This window comes from Suncus etruscus, chromosome 15 (genome assembly GCF_024139225.1).
Source record: "Suncus etruscus isolate mSunEtr1 chromosome 15, mSunEtr1.pri.cur, whole genome shotgun sequence".
NCBI classification, from domain to species: domain Eukaryota; kingdom Metazoa; phylum Chordata; class Mammalia; order Eulipotyphla; family Soricidae; genus Suncus; species Suncus etruscus.
The window spans coordinates 85,732,176-85,754,677 of record NC_064862.1 but is presented as its reverse complement, the minus strand read 5'-3'; the positions used below and the strand labels follow the sequence as shown (position 1 = coordinate 85,754,677).

At 42.5% G+C, this 22,502-nt stretch overlaps 2 protein-coding genes across 2 annotated transcripts in view; both read right to left on the bottom strand.

Annotated features, from left to right (window-relative positions):
- The window catches only part of LOC126030076 (CD209 antigen-like), a 67,438-nt gene extending 51,379 nt beyond the window's left edge, over nucleotides 1–16,059 (bottom strand). The window contains exons 1-7 of the mRNA XM_049788276.1: nucleotides 16,011–16,059; nucleotides 15,807–15,884; nucleotides 15,602–15,688; nucleotides 14,800–14,877; nucleotides 14,280–14,431; nucleotides 13,390–13,502; nucleotides 12,022–12,128 (exon numbers count right to left, since the gene is read on the bottom strand). Of these exons, the coding sequence (XP_049644233.1) occupies nucleotides 12,022–12,128; nucleotides 13,390–13,502; nucleotides 14,280–14,431; nucleotides 14,800–14,877; nucleotides 15,602–15,688; nucleotides 15,807–15,884; nucleotides 16,011–16,050 (655 nt within the window). The 5' untranslated portion in view covers nucleotides 16,051–16,059. The remainder of the gene's footprint in view (nucleotides 1–12,021; nucleotides 12,129–13,389; nucleotides 13,503–14,279; nucleotides 14,432–14,799; nucleotides 14,878–15,601; nucleotides 15,689–15,806; nucleotides 15,885–16,010) is intronic.
- The window catches only part of LOC126031177 (CD209 antigen-like protein C), a 228,640-nt gene that overhangs the window by 188,390 nt on the left and 17,748 nt on the right, over nucleotides 1–22,502 (bottom strand). The gene's annotated exons all lie outside the window — the stretch shown is intronic.

Here is a 22,502-nt window from a genome sequence, read left to right as displayed (position 1 = left end):
GTCTGAGCAAAAATGCCTACGTGACAATTAGCAGGAGCTGCCAGCCTGAGCAGCTAGCAGATGTGGCCTTTGCCCTTGGACCTAAAGAAAAGGGGAGTTACTGCATGCCTCAGAACTAGGGGAGTCGACCACAGACACCAAGATGTTCCCATAAAGATAGGGGCTGGTGGGCCTAAGCAGAGATTAGATCTTATACTTTGTTGCTCTAACACAATGTGGGCCTCATGTTTGATGAATGCCAGCCTCATGATGTATAACCTTGTTAATTTTTAAAAAAACAAGATGTGCCTATGGAAAGTTACAGTTATTCCAAGAATGCCTTGCCCCCTTTCTCTTTGTTTGGCCTGACTATATAAGGTCTACCCCTCCCCATAATAAACGGACTCTTGATCAGAACCTTTCGTCTTGAGTCTATTTCCCAGCCCCTCTTCTCTTTCAGGCCGGAATCCTCTTCATGACTTGTGAATAACTGTTGTGGTCTCCAGCCTCTCCCATGGGTTGGGGTTTCTGGGGGCCGCACAGGACCCACACCAGAAAAGAGTGGCCGCTCCACTACGCGGCCATGCTTATCTTGTAACCCCTGAATTCCATTTCTGCACATTGTAAGAAGCAAGCTACACGGGGCCGGGAAGGTGGCGCTAAAGGTAAGGTGTCTGCCTTGCAAGCGCTAGCGTAGGACGGACCGCGGTTCGATCCCCCGGTGTCCCATATGGTCCCCCCAAGCCAGGGGCGATTTCTGAGCGCATAGCCAGGAGTAATCCCTGAGCGTCAAATGGGTGTGGCCCAAAAACCAAAAAAAAAAAAAAAAAAAAAAAAAGAAGCAAGCTACAGCCTTACCAATGGAGTAATTTTGCAGTACACCCTCATATTTACAGAAATCAAGATGGCTCCTCTAATAATCTAAAAGAAAACAGCTAGCTCTTGCCAGGTATAGGGTTTGGGGAGACCCCCATACCAGAGCTTTTCTCCCTAGCCTGGGGAGTGCTGGGAGGTTTGGCAGGCCCCCAGACATCCTTGTCTTTTTCCCCTGACTCCAGGCCTTCCCTGGGTGCCAGTTCAGATGGCTAGAAGTGGGTTCAGGTGGACTTTTAGTGGTCCTCAGGCTTCCCCCCTCCCTCCGTACTCCAGGGGGGAGGTGCATGGGGAGGAGGGCGGGCAGACATCTGGCTTCCAATTTCCTCCTTGATTCTGGAGACCAGCTCTTGCCAGGTATAGGGTTTTTCTCCCTTGGACTTCAGTCCTTCCCTGAGCGCCAGTCTAGGTGGACTTTATAGGGGTCAACAGGCTTTTCCCCTATCTCTCCCTACACTAATGGGAATGCACTCTGGGAGGAGGGCAGGCCATTCTAGCACTGGTTTATGTTGGGACAGTCAGTGGAAATTTTTCCTCGTTTTTATATTGATAATATTGTATGCATATATTCTATATATCCATAATATCCATCTTGTATTGTGACCTTTATACTGCCCTACAAAGCTCGTTTCTAATATTTTACTGACTCAGTCCTAGCCCTTATTTCCTCCCATCTTCCCATGTAGGTGCAGCTAATGACATGAAGCTCACCACATAGAGTGATAAGTGCAGTTAGAGAAATAACTACACTGAAAACTATCATAACAATGTGAATGAATGAGGGAAAAAGAAAGCCTGTCTCGAGTACAGGTGTGGGTGGGGTGGGGAGTAGATAGATCTGGGAAATTGATGGTGGGAATCATGCACTGGTGAAGGGGGGTGTTCTTTACATGACTGTAATTATACAACTACAATTATATTTGTAATCACGGTGTTTAAATAAAGATAATTAAAAAGGGGGGGCACCAACTCCACCCTACCTCCAGCCATTCAGTCAACTGCCCCAACCGACCTAATACCTCCAACTCTTTATCTCTCAACAGCTCCCCTAAAGGTTGTAGGTAGAACAACAGGCAGATCTTTCATATATAACAATAATCAATTATCCCCAGTCTTGGGTGAACCTAAGGTCTTGTTTCTCTTGAGCATTTTAAATGGTTCCTGTTGGCCTCATTTAATTAGTGAAGAAAATCATCAAACTTTACTGAAGGACCAGAGTTCATTCACTAACACAAACATGGTGATTAATAATCTAAAAGGAGGAAATATTCTAGGAAGCAGCCTTGATTCTTTCGTTGGTTAGTTGGTTGGTTTTGGCCATACCCAACAGTGCTCGGGGGTTACTCCTGGTCTGCACTCAGAAATTATTACTAGAAGATTTGGATACCATCTGGGATGTCAAAGATCGAACTTGGGTCAACTAAGTGCAAGGCAAACACCTCCCCACTGTACTATCTCTCTGTCCCACTCAACCTTAATACTTGATTGAAAATAGAACCAACAGGCTTTTAAAGGTGTGAATGAGAGATTGAAGGCACCAACAGCTGATTCCAGATCCATTAACTCTGCACAGAAACCTTCACATTGGAAACAAGCCAGGCTGGCAAGTCCAAACTCTCAGGTTGAAAATGATCAACCATTTCTTTCTTTTTCTTTTCTTTTTTTTTAATAATACCTTTCTTGGCTGCCTCACGCAGGAAAGCATGAAACTAACAATCATTTCTTGAGGCATTTTCACCAGTCACAAGAACACTGATGGACACCACCTTTGCATAAATAACTAGGATTCACTCCTTTTATTTTTTCGTAATACATACTTCAGTTGCTTAGGTCTATGTATGTCAAATTGCAGAGTAAGCATTGAACTGTAATATTGTCATTGCTATAACATAACCTAACTGTGTTTTGTGTGTCAATGGCAAACCATTTAATTTGACTGGATGAATAGTGTTGTAATAAAATTTTAATTCAGACGATTGTATCCCAAGAAAAAATCAGAATGTATCTCCCATTCAAGATAGAGTCTAGAATCTTCTCTCAACCAAGCTCCTGAAGTGAACTTTCATCTGAGTCTAAGGAACCTTCATTGGTGTCTGGCTTTCCCTACTTGTTCTCTCTCAGATAATGGGTTATTTCATGAATTGTGGTAGGCATGGGCCCGGAGAGATAGCACAATAGCGTTTGCGTTGCAAGCAGCCGATCCAGGACCAAAGGTGGTTGGTTCGAATCCCGGTGTCCCATATGGTCCCCCATGCCTGCCAGGAGCTATTTCTGAACAGACAGCCAGGAGTAACCCCTGAGCACCACTGGGTGTGGCCCAAAAACCAAAAATAAATAAATAAATAAATAAATAAAATTATAAAAAAAAAGAATTGTGGTAGGCTATTCCCCCTGATCTTTTCGCAGGCCAGAGTCTCTGAGGGCTCACCTGTTATTGAGAGGGGTTTTGTCCACCCATTTCTAGGATCTTTCATTTTGATGGCCAATAAATCCAATCCAGGTTCTCTTGCCAATATGTCCAATCCAGGTTCATCCCCCAAAGCTGTAGAAATCCCTGGAAATGAAAAGATGAGAATGAGGCAGATCTAAAGATTCTCCATCCATTTTTATACCCACGAAAGTTCCTCCTAGGGTCCAACCTGCCATCAGCTAGATCTCCAGATCTTTTCAACATCACAAAATGGAAGCTGACTCAATGTCTTACCTGTTGATCTCAATACTGAGCCTCCCAACTAGGTAGATCATTAGTTCTGTTTACAAACCAAATTCAAGAATCCAGAGCATTTGCCTTACATGCCAACAACCTTTGTTTGATCCTCCATACTCATTATGGTTCCATGATCCCTGCCAGAAGTCAACTCTGGACATAGACAGAGCCAGAAGTGAGTTCTAAACTCTGCTGACTATCAAAAAAAAATGAGAACCAAATAGAAAACCAAAGAGATCTGTGTCTGAGAATTTTATTAGGCTTGGAGAGACATTACAGTGGGTTAAAAAACTGCCTTGCATGCACCCAACAGGATTTACTCCCAGCATCACATAGGTACCATATGTACCTCTTGAAGTAATCGCTGAATGTAGAGTCAAGAGTAACCCCCAAACATTACCAGGTGTGACCTAAAACCAAGATAGAGAAAGAGAAAGAAAACAAAATCCAGGTGCCAGAGCAATAGTACAGCAGAGAAGACACTTGCCTTGAAAATTGCCAGCCAAGATTTAACCTTATGGATCTTAGTAGTGGTCCTCAAACTTTTTAAACAGGGGCCAGTTTACTGTCCCTCAGACCATTGAAAAAACAAATATAGTTTTAGTTTATAAACTATAAACAAATAGTTTATAGTTTACTATAGGCTATAGTAAAAAAAAACTATGAACAAATTCCTATGCACAGTGCATATATCTTATTTTGAAGTGAAGAAACAAAACAGGAACAAATGCAATATGTGGTCCACATGCTGTAGTCTGAGGACCACTGCTAGTATATGGTCTCTTAACCCCAGCAGGTGTGATCACTGCAATTAGAGCAAGAGTAAAATCACTGGATGTGGTACCTCCTTAAATATACCATTTTTTGTGATTTTTTTTGGGGGGGTCACACCAGGCAGTGTTCAGGGGTTACTTCTGGCTCTACACTCAGAAATCGCTCCTGGCAGGCTCGGGGGATCATATGGGATGCCAGGATTCGAACCACTGTCCTTCTGCATGCAAGGCAAACACCTTACTTCCATGCTATCTCTCCGAACCCTTTTCTTCTTTTTTTTTTTTTAAGCCCCCAGGTTTGAGGGGAGATAGTGTCACCATGCAATGAGGTACTTTGTTCCAAGATGGCTTTTTTTTTTGGTTTTTGGGTTTTGGATCACACCCAGCAGCGCTCAGGGGGTACTCCTGGCCCTACACTCAGAAATCGCTTCTTGCAGGCTCGGGGGACCATATGGGATGCCAGGATTCAATCCACCGTTCTTCTGCATGCAAGGTAAACACCCTACTTCCATGTTATCTCTCCAGCCCAGATACCAAATATTTTTAATGATTTTTGTGACAAATGTAAATTACAAGTCTCCCAATGCTATATGCAAGGTGTATGTAGTGACAGTGAATTAGGGCCATTGCCATCACCAGTGTTGTCCTCCCTCCACAACTGCTCCCAGAATACATCCTATACCTCCCCACTTGCCCCCTGCACTGCTAATGTAACAGGTCCCATTTGTGTATAGCTTGTTATAGATTGGGTATCTTGATTCTATTGTTGTTGACTTAGGGTTTGGTATATAGGTCTGATCATTTTTTCCCACTCAATGTTCATGAGACTGTTTGCCCCTGGTACTTTTTCCCCCTCAATTTATGAGGCAGAACAAGATAATTCAAGTTCTTTGGTTCTGTTGGGGTAAAATTAAAAACGAAAGCTAGGAGGACCCCGTCTTGAAGCTATAAATATAAATTTAAAATAAGAAAGAAAAAACCGGGCCCAGAGAGATAGCACAGTGGTGTTTGCCTTGCAAGCAGCCGATCCAGGACCAAAGGTGATTGGTTCGAATCCCAGTATCCCATAGGCCCCCCGTGCCTGCCACAAGCTATTTCTGAGCAGACAGCCAGGAGTAACCTCTGAGCACCGCTGGGTGTGACCCAAAAACCAAAAAAAAAAAGAAAGAAAGAAAGAAAAACCAAAACAAGGAACAACAACAACAACAACAAAAACACAAAAACAAAAAAGAAAAGAAAGTGGGGCTGGTGTGGCAAAGTGGGTTTTTTGTTATTTTTGTTTTGTTTTTGTTGTTGTTTTTGTATTGTTTTGCACAGGCACAGTAAGTATTGGGGAAATTAGAAAGGGAATTTCCTTGGCCTAAGAGATACAGGGTTTCTCCACCCTTGAAGCATACTGTCATGGGATCAAATACAGGCTCCATACATGCTCATTGTTGAACTCTAAGGTCTTTTTATGGTGCCATGAAATGTTCTGCACAGTCACAGTTGTCAAAATCAGTCCTCTGTAATTAAAGATCTTGGTATCTGCACAGGATCTAGAAAGAAGTCCAGGATAGTCTTTCCTTATGGTTCCAAAAGTTCTGCTCAGTCACAGTTATCAAAGTCAGACCTTTGGAATTAGAGATCTTGGTTTTTGCACAAATCATAGGATGAAGTCTAGGATAGAGTCTTTCTTTTTAGTTCCAGGAAAGTTCTGCTCAGTTGTGGTTGTCAAAGTCAGTCTTCTGTAATTAGTGATCTTGGAATTTGCACATATCAAAGGATGAAATGTCTTCTAATTTGATCATACCATTAGGTGATGAGGTCGAGCAACCTGCCCTTAGATCAAATTTTTTTTTTGTTTTCTAGTTATCAGGGTGTCATACCAACCTAGCCTGGTGCAAATTAGTATCAGAGCAATATTAGGGACTACCCAGGGGGAGTTTGATTTCTGGTGCTGTTGATTTCTGGTGCTGGTACTGTCCCTTCTAAGGTTGAGATCTGGAGTTCAGGGCTGAACAGCCAATGTCCAATCACAGAGGGCCTAAATCGAGTCACCATTGCAAATGGTCATTACAAATACAGGGGGGGTAGGCACCCCTGTATTATAAAATTTATGTATTATAAAATTTATATTTAGTAGATAAGTAGATAAGAGCTTGTTTCTATACATAAGATTTCTCCTTTTTAAGAATGCCTATGCAAGATAGGAATGATGCCATATTATATTGTTGGTCCATTTTGGGGTAAGAATGACAGACTATACAGGGCCCGGAGAGATAGCACAGCGGTGTTTGCCTTGCAAGCAGTCTATCCAGGACTTGGTTCGAATCCTGGTGTCCCATGTGGTCCCCCGTGCCTGCCAGGAGCTATTTCTGAGCAGACAGCCAGGAGTGACCCCTGAGCATCACCGGGTGTGGCCCAAAAACCAAAAAAAAAAAAAAAAAAGAATGACAGACTATACAATCTCTATGCCCTGGTTTTGACTTGAACTTTTATCTCAAACAAGACCTTTTCTACTATAATTTTATACCAAGCAGAACCAAAACAAGCAAAAGAAAAAAAGGGGGGATGAAGGAGGCTACCTTTACATTTGGAGATAAACACACTAAGAGGCATCACTATTAAGGAATTAAACATACAAAGAAAATACAGATATCCCCATTAAGTCTTTTGAGATAACGGTGAGGCCACCAGGGCACATTTTTGTCCCACACCGTGGTTTATTGCATCTGAAAAATGGTTTGCAATAGTAAGGGATCAGGTAGTGTCCTTGAGCTGGGGGTCCCCCTGGAGCTGAATCTGGTAGCATTCAACAGTCCACATTGAGGGGTATGTGAGAAGAAGAGCCTCATAGAATGAGTCAGCAGGAGTGGTGAATGCAGCTTCTTGCCCGGGCACAAGATGTGGGACTGAGAGGGTGCCCTTTCGCTTTGAGAGATGGGTGACAGCTTATTGGGGTAGAAAGTTGGTCTCAGTTCCTAAGTTTAGAACAGAGGGTAAAGAGGGTTAAAGAGGGAGAGATAGGGCCCGGAGAGATAGCACAGCAGTGTTTGCCTTGCAAGCAGCCGATCCAGGACCAAAGGTGGTTGGTTCGAATCCCAGTGTCCCATATGGTCCCCTGTGCCTGCCAGGAGTTATTTCTGAGCAGACAGCCAGGAGTAACCCCTGAGCACTGCCGGGTGTGACCCAAAAACCAAAAAAAAAAAAAAAAAAAAAAAAAAGAGGGAGAGATGATGGATCAGAGTTGAGGGGGTGAGAGGCTAGAAGGAGTTCTGAAGTGGGGGAGGAAGAATAATATATAAGAAGGGCTATATAGGGGTCGGAGCGGAGGGGCAGCAGTAGGGCATTTGCCTTACATGCAGCTGACCTAGGACGATCAATCCCCTGGCATCCCATATGGTCCCCCAAGTCAAGAGCGATTTCTGAGTGCATAGCCAAGAGTAACCCCTGAGTGTCACCAGGTGTGGCCCAAAAACAAAAACAAAAAAGAAGGGCTATATATAACATAGGCATGGATTATTTACAATATAGATTGAGAAAACATAGAGGAGCCAACTGTATACAACTGTATACAAAGCCCAATTATATACAGACATTAGAAATTTATTCATAATTGTATTTGGAGGCATGACTCTTCTAGGATAGGTCTGAGCACTTAAGAAATCATTAAATTAAAAAAAGATAAATAAAGAACTAAAAATAGATTAGGAAAGAAAAATTGGGAATAGATAAAAATAGAGAAAAATAAGTAAAAATAATTGGGCTGGCACCTTGAAGGGGGAATGTTTTCCAATTTCTAGGCACTTCAACAATGACAGGGTGTACTTTGCTAAATGAAATAAACTTTATTTTTCTAAATGAAATAAACAACATGGAAACAAAGAAAACAATACAAAAAATCAATGAGACCAGGAGCTGGCTTTTTGAAAGAATAAACAAGATAGATAAACCACTGGCAAGACTCACAAAGAAAAAAAAAGAAAAAAACACCCAAATAAATAGGATCACAAATGAAAGGAGAGATATTACAATAGAACCTAAAGAAATCTGAGACATCATGAGGGATCACTATGAAAAAGTGATTCGTTAGAGAACCCAGAAAAAATTGACAGATTTCTGGAAAAATATTATCTCCTGAGACTTAATAAGGAGGAAGTAGAAACCTAAGCAGGCCAATCACATGCAAGGAAATTGAAACCATAGGAGAAAGTCATGAAATTTTCCTATATGTGGATGTAAATGGAATCTATTATGTTGAGTGAAATAAGTCAGAGAGAGAGAGAGATAGACTCAGAATAATCTCACTCATCTATGGATTTTAAAAGAAATTAAAGACATTACTGTAATAAGGTCCAGAGACAATAGAGTTAAAGGCTGGAAGGGCTGGCTCACAATTTGAAGCCCACTACAAAAAGTGGTAAATGTTGTTAGGGAAATAACTACACTAACAACTAGAATGGCAATGTTAGAATGAGAGAAGTAGAATGCTTGTCGTGAATATAGGCAGGGGTGCAGGAGGGGGGACATTGTTGGTAGGAATGTTGCACTCGTGAAGGGGGGTATTCTGTTTATGACTGAAACCCAACTACAAACATGCTTGTAATCATGATGCTTAAATAAAGATTTATAAAAAATAAAATAAAATAAAATAAAACAAGCGCCATAAAAGAAACTCCACAAACATAAAAGTTCAGGACCAGATGGTTTTACAGGTGAATTCTATCAAACAATCAGAAAAAAATTACTACCATTAATCCTCAGGCTCTTCCAAAACATTGAAAAGACAGGAATCTCTCCTAACTTTTTTATGAGGTTAATAGCATGCTCATTCCAAAAGTTGACAAAGATACCGCCAAGAAAGAAAACTACAGACCAATCTCACTAATGAACATGGATGAAGAAATCCTTAACAAAAGCTTAGCAAACCGAATCAAACAACACATCAAAAAGATTATACACCATGACCAAGTGGGTTTCATCCCAGGGATACAAGGATGGTTCAATATATGTAAATTAATCAACATTATTCACCACATCAACAAAAAGAAAGACTTAAAAGTCACATGATCATATCAATTGACACAGAGAAGGCATTTGATAAAATCCAACACCCATTTATGATGAAACACTCAGCAAAGTAGGGTTGGAAGAAACCTTCCTCAAGATAGTTACAGCTATCTCTAAAAAGCCCACAGCCAACATTATCCTTAATGGCAAAAAACTGAAAGCATTTTTTACTAAGGTCAAGTGTTGGGTTCCATTTACACCTTGATTGGTTATCGGTGGATCCTCCAAGGGCTCCCAGAATAAGAAATTGATTCCCATTTCTCTATCCCCTTGTGGGGGAGGAGATCTTGGTAGTATTTATCCACAGCAAATAATCCACACAGACAGGAGAGTAAAGGGGTAAGAAGGTTGCGTGCAGAGTCCTTTGTCAGCCTACTACCAGCTCCAAAAAGAACCTGGAGCTAGCTCATAAACTCTACCAAAAGACCCCGAGCACTTCGCTCACAATTTATTAGGCTCTCAACAGCGCCCCCATCTGGAAGGTAAAGGTGGGACAAGAGCCAGAGATGATAATCTTATGGAAATGCTTTCATATATAACAGTCAAGGCAAGGCTGTCCACTGTCTCCACCTTATTCAACATAATTTTAGAAGTCCTAAAAATAGCAATCAGAAAAGAGAAGGGAATCAAATGAATCCAAATAGGGAAAGAGGAAGCCAAACTATCTCTATTTGCAGATGATAAGATGATACATCAAAAAATCTAAAGAGTCCACAGAAAAGCTCCTAGAAACAATAACCAATACAATAAAGCAAAGCCAAGTCACAAAAGACAGTAGCATTCCTCTATACAAATAGTGAACCAGAGGAGAAATATATAGAGTCTATCTCATTTATTTATTTTTTTAAAGCTGATTTAATTACTTATTTTGTTTTTGGGGTCACACCCAGCAATGCTCAGGAGTTACTCCTGACTCTGTGCTCAGACATCGCTCCTGGCAGGCTCAAGGGACCATCTGGGATGCCGAGGATCAAACCCCAGTCCATTCCAGGTCAGTCAAGTGCAAGACAAATGCCCTACTGCTCTGCTATTGCTAAGGCCTAGAGTCTATCTCATTTAAAATAGTATCTAAAAATATCAAGTACCTAGGAATAAACCTAAAAGAAAGGTGAAAGACTTATACCATGAAAACTTTAAAAACGCTTCAGAGGGGCCGGAGAGATAGCATGGAGGTAAGGCCTTTCATGCAGAAGGTCATTCGTTTAAATCCCAGCATCCCATATGGTCCCCCAAGCCTGCCAGGAGTGATTTCTGATCACAGAGCCAGGAGTAACCCCTGAGTGCTGCCGGGTGTGACCCAAAAACAAACAAACAAAAAAAAAACTGCTTCAGAAAGAAATTGAAGAAGACCTAAGGAATTGGGAGAACATCTCATGCTAATAATTAGGAAGCATCAACATCATCAACATGACCATTTTACCTAAATTACTATATATATTCAATGTAATTCTTCCTATCCAAATTTAGTCATTTTTTAAAGAATCAGAACAATCAATTATAAAGTTCGTGTGAAACCACAAAAGACCTATGTTAGCCAAATTCATATTGAAAAAGAAGAAACTGGGTGGCATTTCTTTACCTAACCTGAAACTTTACTATAAATTCATAGTGACAAAACAGCATGGTACTGGAACAAAGAAAGAGTCTCAAACCAATGGGTCAGAATAGACTATGCAGTGACATACCCTTAAATATATGGTCAAGTAATATTTGACAAAGGAGCTAAGAATTTGAAATGGATCCTGAGTGCAGAGCCAGGAGAAGTCTTTTGCACCACACATTTTGTACCCTCCCCCCAACAATAAATTTTATACTGAAAAAAAAAAAAGAATTTTAAATGGAATAGACATTCTCTTCAACAAATGGGTACTACCTGATTCTGCTTCCACCATTGGTTGGTATCTGATCCCACCATTGGGTGGTACCTGACTCTGGGGGATAAAAACAAGGGTCTGTGGAAGGCCGAGGCTTTTTTGCTGGAACTGAAGCTGAGTCTTTAGACTTCAGTCTTATCCACCGAATAAAGCTAATATTTCCACGAGTCTGACTGTGAGCTGTTTACCCACTGTTTCACCTCAGAACCGTCGGCTAGACAGGGTGGCAGATGTGTGCTCCGAGCTGGAAGAGAAAGGCCTCATCCTCCATCCCTCCATCAGTCAACCTCTTCAGGGGCTGACTTGCAACAGATGTGTGCATGAGTAGGTAGTTGGGTGGATGGGCAGGGGGATGACAAACAGACCCATATGTTTATAAGTATATTTCCCATCAAAATTACATGCCTACTCAAATGATCCATGGAAAATTCAATACCTGTCAGTAGAGAAAAACATGAAAATAAGACATTGACCCTAGAAAATATAAAATAGCTAAAAGTTAAAGAATAAAGGAATGGTGAAGTTATAGACACTCTTTTCAAACATGAAAGAATTCAACATGTGACTTTATTAAGGGATTATATGGGTACCAAGGTGAGGTTGAAACCATCGGTAGAATAGGGGTACTGTCACTAGGGATGTAACATCATTTGGGAGCAGAAGATCAGCAAAAGGAGAGCCCGAGCACATTGTCCAATTGAGATCGGTGTCAGAAGGAACAGTCAAAGGTAAAATTAAGGGCAGGGAAGTTCCGGCTTCTCACAGATCCAAGCAATTTCCGAAGTACACGGGATATCATTCCAGCCATCATCAAGCAGCTCGGCACAGTCCTCATTGTTAATGTCATTGGGTTCTCCTCGTTTCCAGTAGCTGTGAACACCAGCAGAGGTATGAACCTCCTTCACAGACTGCAAACTCAGCCCAACCCAACCCACTTGAAGGAGCAAGTTCTTGGGAATAAGTTGGTTAATTATAAAAAAAAAAGGGGGGGGGTGGGGGAGGAGGGAAAGGATGTGGAACCGATTCCAACATCAGAGGAGGAGGAATTCCAAGATTGGAAATGCAAACTGCATTCCAGAAATGCAAATGCAAATCAGAATAAAAATTCTGATGTTTGCAAAAGGATATGATGCATGCTGTATCTTCCCAGATAGACTTCCCTGACTAATAAAACTCAGTCCTCAGAATAGAGGAAGGAAGATTCCTCTTTCTGCCTGAAGGCACAGCTGCCTACAGCCACACCCAACACCCTATGACTTAAATAAGGTTAGGCTTCAAAACTCGATTTATCAAACTGCCAAGCCTCCCACTTGCTCTAAATCTAAAGATCCTGGATCATGCAGTCATATGTCTAGCCACACAATACTTCCAAATATCATCGTGCTGTCAGGCCAATAGGATCACTGCAATTTAATGAAAAGTTAACCAAATTTATTGAGCCTAAACATGATCACAAAAGGTCCAGCTATACCTAACATCTAATACATTCTCAGAAAATAACTTTAGGAACATCATTGAGAAATATAACAATGATCAGATATTGATTCTTATTTTTTTCCACACCCCTCATTTCAGGGATTCCTCTTAGTTTTAAACTCAGGGATCATAGCTGGAAACTTGGGCATATGGGATCAAACCCAGGTTTATTGTATGCAAGGCAAGTGCTTTACCCACTGTACTTTTACTCTGGCCCCACAAATGCACACTTATTGATCTAAGTTTTGATCATTCTATTTGTCTTTGTGTTGTAACATGTAAGAGGAAGTTAATTCACATAATTTCAAGGGAGATGGCTCGGTGATGGTAGGGACTGAGGACATTGGTGGAGAAAGTTTGTCACACTGGTGATGGGATTATGTTGGAACATTAAATGCCTGAAACAACTATATTGTTAACTTGGTAAATCGTAGTATTATAATAAATTTGAAATTCAGGTGGCTACATCCCAAGAAAGAATCAAAATATATTCCCCATCCAAAGTGGAGCCTAGCATCTTCTTTTACCTCAGCTCCTGAAGTGAACTTATATATGAAGCTGAGAAACATTCATTGCTTTCCTACTTGTCCTCTTCCAGACATCGTTGGATGTTTTTCCCTGATTCAGTCACTAGTCTGTGTCTCTGAGGGCTCACCTGTCACGAAGAGGAGTCTTATCCACCCATTCCCAGGATGACTCATTGTGATGGTCTGTAAGTCCAATCCAGGTTTTCTTATCATGCCGGATCTCCCAAAGCTGCAGGAATTCCTGGAAATAGAAAGATGAAGATGAGGCAGATCTAAACATTCTCTTTACAATTTTATACCCAGGGAAGTTCCTCCTGTGGTTCAGCCTGTCTTCAGCTGCACAAGATGACTTTTCAGTGGAATTGTGTATGTGTGTTTCAGTAAAACACGTGTGTGCATTATCAAAAACATGTATGAGTGTGCACTGGTTCATAAGGTGGTTAGAGATACCTCTAAGACTCACTGCCTCTCCAAACTACAATTCCTTTTGTATGTATTTTCTCTGGGACCACCTCCAGAGCACCACTCTAGAAAGCTACTTCTTGCTCCAGGAAGCCTTCCCTGACTGCATGTCTTGATATGCATACTGTCCTCTCAGTCCTCAGATTCTAGTAGTTTGAAGAAGGTGGGAGAAGGTCTTGACAGCAGTCACAGGGGGGACCCCAGGAGGACCTTCAGAACCTACTGAGCCTACTCAGTGTAGCTTTGTCTTTAATTTCTCTGATAATCAATGGTGGAGAGATATTACTAATGTACCTATTGGCAACCTGTGTGTCTTCTTTGAGCAAGTTCTTGCTTTTGGAAGTTTGTTTGAGTTTGGATGTGAGGCTTCGGTAGTGCCTTCCATATTTTGGATTTTTGTTTTCTAGCAAATAGACCAATATTTTCTGCCCATTTGGTGGGCTAATATGGTCTCCCAGTCTGTGAGGATTTCTATTGTTCTAGTCATTATTTCTTTGGAGGTACAGGACTCTTAACTGATGTTGATTAGTACATATCTTAACATAGAGATATACACCTCCTCCTCCTTACTGTTGACGATCACCAACTTGGCTTTCAGGCGCTCACAGGCTTTGGAAGCATAGAACCAGTTGCTCTGAGACCTGGAGAACCAGTAGCAGTTTCCTTGGAAGGACTCCCAGCCCAATGGACAAGGCCAGCAGAGCCTCTCTGGGGAGAAGGGGAGGATCAGATGCAAGGGACTGGGCTGGGTCCTAGCATGCTTCAGCAGTTCAGAGACTGGGACCCCAATGGAATGGCTCCAGAAGTCCCAACTCTCCTCAGACTTGCATCCTTGAAGGCTTTAGTAGCATTGGATCAATCGTACAGTGATGAGGGTGTTTGCCTTGCACTTCATTGACCCATGTTCTAGTCCTGATCTCCCAAAAGTTTCCTCCAACCCCCTCAAGGAGTGATCCCTGAGCACAAAGCCAGGAAATCAGCCCTAAGCATCACAGAGGGAGGCACCAACACCCTCATAAAAGAAGCTGGAATTAACCCCATTGCTCCTTCTGAACTTGATCTTGAATTTGACTTACCCAGAGTGACATTCAACTGGGCCATCTGTTGTCTGATCTTAATCAGATCGTCCTGGATCTGATTCCGAGAATCCACAACTGCAGACAAGGACGCAATGATTAGGCACCAACTGTATGCAGTGAGGTGAGGCCAAATCCTCTCACTGAATCCGCAAAGCCCATTGAAAGAGGAGTAGAGTGAGGCTCTCAGAGCAATTCACCAACTCGGAGTTTCAACCTCTTTTCCTACCTTTCCTCCTTTACCTGAACTGGAGTCTCCCTCCAAGTCCAGAAGCCTAGGTTCCCCCCCACCCACTGGACCATGTAATGTCCAGGTCCTCACCTGAGCTTAGACTCTTCTGATTTCCCCAAGTACAGCTCTGCAGGGATTGGTGGACCCTGAAGACTAACAACAGAACAGGGAAGCCTCCTTCAGTGGCTCCCAAATAGTGCATGACTCCATGTCATCGCCTGAGGATAATAGAGTTTCAGCTTCCACAATGACTCTGATCTATATCCATAAAAGGAAACAATCCAAGACAGGATGCAGAGGGTGCCACATCACACTGCTGGGGTCTCGGAGCCCAATTTCTACTCATTTGGGGAAGATAGGATTGTCAAGATAGCACAGCATGGAGGGCACTTGCATTGCATGCAGCTGACCCATCTTGGATCCCCAGTTTCCCAGGAGTGATTCCTGAGCACACAGCAAGGAGTAACCCCCTCACCATGTGTAAACTCCCCCAAAATAAGGAAAAGGAGAAAAGTACTTCCCAGAGAGAAATCTCAGTGTGTGTAGGGACCCTTGCTGCCTTGAACTCACCCTGGACCAGTACAATGATGAGACCCAGGAAGAAGCTCAAAGAGATGAAAACCTGGAGGTGACCAAGCCTGATCCTAGGCAGGTGTCCTGCGGGAAGGGCAGGGACAGGACTGAGACTCATGCCCTCCCTTGCCCCAAGTGCCCACATGAGGCACTACCTGGCCACCCTCTTCCTCAGGTGACTGAACATCCCCACCCCAAGTACCTGACCATCTTTTCCTTAAGTTCTGGAACAGTCCAGCTTTGTTCTCAATCATGTCCATGTCCCCAAATGTCTCCTGCTCTGCATAGGACAAACACATACTGAGTCTATTACCAGCCAAACCCAATTCTCTGGATGCAAAGCCAGAACTATCCTGGGCTTCTCCAGAACTTCAAAACTCTATGTTCCAATATCTGCCAGCCTCACCTGGATCTCCAGGTCCTTTGGGGGTAAACATCTCAGCCATCTTGCTCTCTTCTCCCTGCTCTGTTGTTTCACGGCTTGCTTGGGATTCTCTAATTTATATAATTCAGAGGTTGGTCTGTCCTGATTGGTTCCCAAATTTGCTCTTTTCTCAAAAAGGAGAACAATAGACGGGTTGACAGTATCACTTTTCCAGGAAAAGTCGAGGGGTGAGGAAAGAGACAAAATTCCTGACACAGCTGGGAGAACAAACATTGGGTGGGGCATTTCTTTTTTTTTTTTTTTCTCTTTCCCTCGTGACTGAGTCCAAAGTAATCAAGCTCAAATATCTGCTAAATTTATTTCTGGGTTTCCCTCGACCTCTGATTTCTTGAGGTCCCCTCAATCCTTCCCATCACTAACCTCAGCAAAATCCTAAATGCTGGTGGTGGAATACGTGCAGTGGTGAAGGGCTGGGTGTTGAGACATTGTATGAGTGAAATTCAACCGTGAACCACTTGATAATCGTGTAACTAGCTCACAGTAATTCAATGAGAAAAACTAAGTATTAAAAAAAAACTTGGCTGGAGCAATAGTATAGTGGGTAGAGTGTTTGCCTTGCAGCAGCTGACCTGGGTTCAATCCTGACATCCCATATGGCCCTCCAAGCCTGCCAGGGGTAATTCCTGAGAGAAGAGCCAGCAAGTAACCCCTGAGCACCACTGGATATGGCCCCAAAGAGACAAAAAAGAAAACTCAAGCTAGCCACACAACTGTTACTATCAAAACCCAAGGAATAGAGGCGTCACATGGAGTCAGACAACCCAAAATTTGCATTGATGAAGAAAATAGGACCCTACCCATGTTTCTTTTTTATTAATAACATTTTAAAATTAATTTATTTAAAGAAAATGCATTACATAGTTGACATAACTGATAATAATACATTTTAGGAAGACCAAAAGCAATATGTTTTTTGTTTGTTTGTTTGGTTGGTTTTTCGGTCACATCCAGAAGTGCTCAGGGGTTACTCCTGGCTCTACGCTTAGAAATCGCTCCTGGAAGGCTCAGGGGACCACATGGAATGCCAGGATTTGAACCACCGACCTTCTGCATGCAAAGCAAACACCTTACCTCCATGCTATCTCTCCGGCCCCACAAAATGTTTTTGTTTTGTTTTGTTTTTTTGTTTTTTTGGGGGGGGGGGTTTTGGGCCATACCCGGCGGTGCTCAGGGGTTACTCCTGGCTGTCTGCTCAGAAATAGCTCCTGGCAGGCACGGGGGACCATATGGGACACCGGGATTCGAACCAACCACCTTTGGTCCTGGATCGGCTGTTTGCAAGGCAAACGCCACTGTGCTATCTCTCCGGGCCCACCCACAACATGTTTAAAAAAAAATAGAAAATTGAAAGAAAAACTAAAGAGGGGGCTGGAGAGATAGCATGAAGGTAGAGTGTTTGCTTTGCATGCAGAAGAACAGTGGTTAAAATCCCGGCATTACATATGGTCCCCTGAGCCTGCCAGGAGCGATTTCTGAGCAGAGAGTCAGGAGAAACCCCTGAGCGCAGCCGGGTGTGACCCAAAAACCAAAAAAAAAAAAAAGACAGAAAGAAGAAAGAAAGAAAGAAAGAAAGAAAGAAAGAAAGAAAGAAAGAAAGAAAGAAAGAAAGAAAGAAAGAAAGAAAGAAAGAAAGAAAGAAAGAAAGAAAGAAAGAAAGAAAGAAAGAAAGAAAGAAAGAAAGAAAGATAGAAAGAAGAAAGAAGAAAGAAAGAAAGAAAGAAAGAAAGAAACAAAGAAAGAAAGAAATAAAGAAAGAAATAAATAAAGAAAGAAAGAAAGAAACAAAGAAAGAAAGACAGAGAGAGAGATAGAAAGAAAGAAAGAAAGAAAGAAAGCGAGGTCGGGGGCTGGCGAGGTGGTACTAGAGATAAGGTGTCTGCCTTGCAAGTGCTAGCCAAGGAAAGATCACAACAGCGATTTGATCCCCTAGCATCCCATATGGTCCCCCCAAGCCAGGGGCAATTTCTGAGCGCTTAGCCAGGAGTAACCCCTGAGCATCAAATGGGTGTGGCCCAAAAACAAACAAACAAACAAACAAACCAAAAAAAGGAAAGAAAGAAAGAAAGAAAGAAAGAAAGAAAGAGAAAGAAAGAAAGAAAGAAAGAAAGAAAGAAAGAAAGAAAGAGAGAGAGAGAGAGAGAGGGAGGGAGGGAGGGAGGGAGGGAGGAGGGAGGGAGGGAGGAAGAAGGAAGGAAGGAAGGAAGGAAGGAAGGAAGGAAGGAAGGAAGGAAGGAAGGAAGGAAGGAAGGAAGGAAGAAGGAAGGAAGGAAGGAAGGAAGGAAGGAAGAGAAGAAAGAAGAAAGAAAGAAAGAAAGAAAGAAAGAAAGAAAGAAAGAAAGAAAGAAAGAAAGAAAGAAAGAAAGAAAGAAAGAAAGAAAGAAAGAAAGAAAGAAAGAAAAAGAAAGGGAAAGAGGGAAAGAAAGGGAACAAAGAAAAACTAAAGAGATGGAAGAGAAAGGAAAGAATATCTTTGAAAACTATTGACTCACAATGAATTTATTGTGCACCAGCAGAAAGTTTAGTAAGCTCTTCTTTAAAAAATAAAAAAGGATAAGAGTTAAATAAATATAGCAATAATGGTGTGAGAGTGGCAATTGTTGTTTGCATAGGCCCAGCAAAATATGAGTAAAATGGGAAAAAAAAAAAAAAAAACCTTGTCCTAAATACAAAGAGACCCTATTTCTGAAGTGCTCTGACATAAGACTGACTCTGGGTTCCAGGCATACTAGATTGTCCAACCCCTGAGTGGTCATGGTGAAATTTTTTTCACACATTAGCTGTTGTTATCCAGTTTCTGTAGTTAAAGATTCTGGTTTCTGTGCCAGAAGGATTATGGTTTCTATGTTTCATCGAAGTCAGGATGTGGAGAATCCTCCAGTTTCACCTCACCATCAAATGTGGAGCAATCTGCCCTGCAAGCAAGTTGCTGCTGTCGCTGAGTTATCTGGGTGTTAAGGGAACACTCCTAGGAATAAAGTCAATGCCAGGGTAGCGGCAGGGTCTCCCCTGGTAGAGGTTTGCCTCCTGGTGATGTTGTAGACAATTGTGGTTGTTCCATAGATGCTCAATGATTCAGGAATGTATGGGCAATGCCCATTCTTTGGAGGCTTGAGCCAAGTCATTATGCCAGTGTTCAGGGTATAAGGCCTAACTGCATTACAAAAATTTGTGTTTCTATCTGTATTAGATAATAACTTTTTGCATATGTAGTATTTTTCCATTTTAATGCACCTATGCAAAAAGTAATAATGCCACCATGTATTATTGGTACCTCTGGGGAGCCAAGGGAACAAGTCCAACAATCCCCTTAACTTGGTTCTAACATGAATTCTAAAGCAAAAGACGCTTCTACCATAATTCCTTGTTGAACAGATCACAAAGAAAGAAAGGAAAACAAGCAAAAAAAAATACAGTGGGCACAATTGTCACTGTATAAGGGGATATTCGATAAGAGTTATAGCAGTTAAGGGAATACATCTAGGATATTTAAAGGAAATATGCATGCCCCTTTTATGTCATTAGAAATAGTCAGGAGGAGGATGCTGAATCCTGGACGCCACTTTGCTCTGTTATTTGGCCTTCTAGAGTCTGCAAAATGACTGCCAGCAGTTCCATATCAGGAAATGCCTTTGAATGGGAACTAATCAGAAACCTAGTATGGTAGCAAACACAGTTACACAGTGAAGGAAGGTGGAGGGCATGAGGCTGCTGAGAGTACATAAGAAGGAATAGAGTACTTGTTTCTTCTCAGCCTGAGAGTCTATATTTTCACTTTGGCAGCGGGCTGGCAGCTAGCTTGGGTGGGGATAATAATGTGCTTCATAGGAAGCCAAGAACTGAGGGTAAAAATGGTTAAATGTGGGGTAATAGGCGGTGGGAGAGAGGGAGTAAAAGACTAAAAGTGAGCTTCTGGGTGGTGAGCCAAGGTGGGAAGGAAAGTATACAACATAGACGTTCTGTATATGACAGATTAAACCCAATGATATCCAAATAATTGTTTATACTTTCAGTGTGGGGGCACTAGCCCCTGCTTGGTTTCATAATGGACAGGGGTAGGAAGGAAAGTTGCTGGATACTTCCTAAAGCCAGCACCTATTTTGCTCTTATGCTGCCATTCCCCATGCTGGCAAAAACTCCTGGCTCCCAGAAAGGAAAGAGACCCCTTAAGAGCTGGAAGCTCGGAAGTTCGCCACCCTCGCCCAAACCCTCCCTCCGGAGCTGAGTGGGAAATAGGGAAAGCCTGGGGTCCCCTTTAAACTCCTGTCGGGACCCACCTCATTGGTCCCCTGGGCATGTGGCCCAGTGGTTACCCTGGAGTACCAGAGAAAGGAGGTAGAAGGCAGCTGGGGTGACCCAAGCCCTACATCCCTTTTAGGCCTGGTTAAAAAAAAAAAACAAAAAACCTTTAGCATGGCAGAGGCCTGCCATTCCCCAGGCTGGCAAAAACACCCGGCTCCCAGGAAGGAAAGAAATCCTTCAAGAGCTGGAAGCCCAGAAGTTCACCACCCTTACCCAAACCCTCCCTCCGGAGCCGGGTGGGAAATGGGGAAAGTCTGGGACTCCTTTTAAACTCCTCTTCGGGACCCACCTCACTGGTCCCTTGAGTGTGTGTCCCAGTGGTAGCCCTAGAGTACCAGAGGAAGGATATTAATAACATTTTAACAGAATAACCATTAGGACACAATTTCCAAAGTTGTTCATGATTGAGCTTCAGTCATACAAAGTCCAGCATCCTTCACCAGTACACACTTCCCATCACCAAAGTCTCCAGTTTCTATCCTGCCCTTCACCTTGCCTGTCTCTGTGGCAGAAATTCTCTTTCTCTCTTTCCTTTTAGGCAATCTGTTACTGAGAGTAACAATATCATGCACATAACTTTACCTCCTGTCATTATCCACTTTTATTTTATTTCTTTTATTTTTGCATCACCCATTTCTTGTCCAGAATGATAATTTCCAACTATCCTTGTCATAGTGCTCCCTTCTCATAGTATCATAGTACTCAATGTGCTCTCTGTAGCAAACTTCCTATCATGGACTCGTCCTCCTTTGGGTATTATTAACATACTATCTTTTATCCCTAATATCCCACAAATGAGTGCAGTCATTCTATGTTTCTTGCTCCAACTCTTTTCTCAGGATAATCCACTCTGTCTCCATCTATACAGAAGCAAATTTCATGACTTCATTATTTTCCTAATGACTGAATAGTATTCCATTGTGTAGTTGTACCACAGTTTCTCTATAGGCTCTCACTCAACCACACTGTAAACCCACTCACTTCAAAAAGGTGAACACCAGAAGACTCTTATGGCCCCTAGTCAGCCATAAGGCTATAAGAGGACTATTGTCCTTTTAAGGGTGAAGATGTCAGTTACCAGATGCCTGGCCCCTGTAACTGCCACAGGAGGACAGTTGGCCCAAGGGTATACAAAGCTGAGGTTGAAGTGCAAAGGCCACTGCCCCTGCAGAATTGCTCCTGCTGGATGTTCACTGTCAAATTGCTAGAGAAACTGCCAGACTCCCTGCTCCTGCTGCCTTTTTCTGCTTCTGCTACTGTTTCCCTTTCTTTGATCCTTTCCCTGGCTGACTCCTTTCTTTGGACCCAACCTTGCTTACCCCCTTTCTTTCTCTCTCTCTCTCTGCCTAAGGTACTGGCTCTAAGGCCCCTGACCTTTTTTCTTTTACTTTACCTCAATTACACCCTCTTTCTAACTCTCTCTTGCTTGGGTTTTGATTTGCCCTGACAGGGATGTCCTAGAAATGTTCTCATTTTTGTTTGTTTGTTTGTTTGTTTTTTGGTTTTGGTTTTTGGGCCACACTCAGTGACACTCAGGGGTTACTCCTGGCTATGCGCTCAGAAATCGCTCCTGGCTCAGGGGACCATATGGGACACTGAGGATCAAACCCAGGTTCGTCCTGGGTCAGTCACGTGTAAGACAAATCTCTACTGCTGCGCTATCACTCCAGCCACCTTACTTTGTCATTTTGAGAACTGAAGAAATGGATTCCTGGCATGATTATTTTCATGAAGTGGTCCTGATGCTTCCTTGTAAAATTGTAGGCTTGGAGATTTATGCTTCTCTACTCTCCTTACAGATGCCTGCAAGTATCCCCATCAGATATTCCTTTATGTTTAATTTTAGGGTCACATCCAATGGTGCTCAGGGCATGTATCCAGGTTTTTAGCTCAAGGATCACTCTTGGTGGAACTCAAAGGGCCCGATGGGGTACTGAGGATTGAACCCACATTGGTCATATGCAAGGCAAGTGCCCTCTCTGCTGTAATATTTTTATTGTGACCAATATGAATTAGTCTTTCACAGTCCTATTTAAGGTACATAGTGACAGCGAATTAGGGCCATTTCCACCACCCTTGTTGTCCTCCCTCCACTCCTATTTGGGGTGCATGCATCCCATCCCATACCTCCATCCTTTGCACCCTGTACTGCTG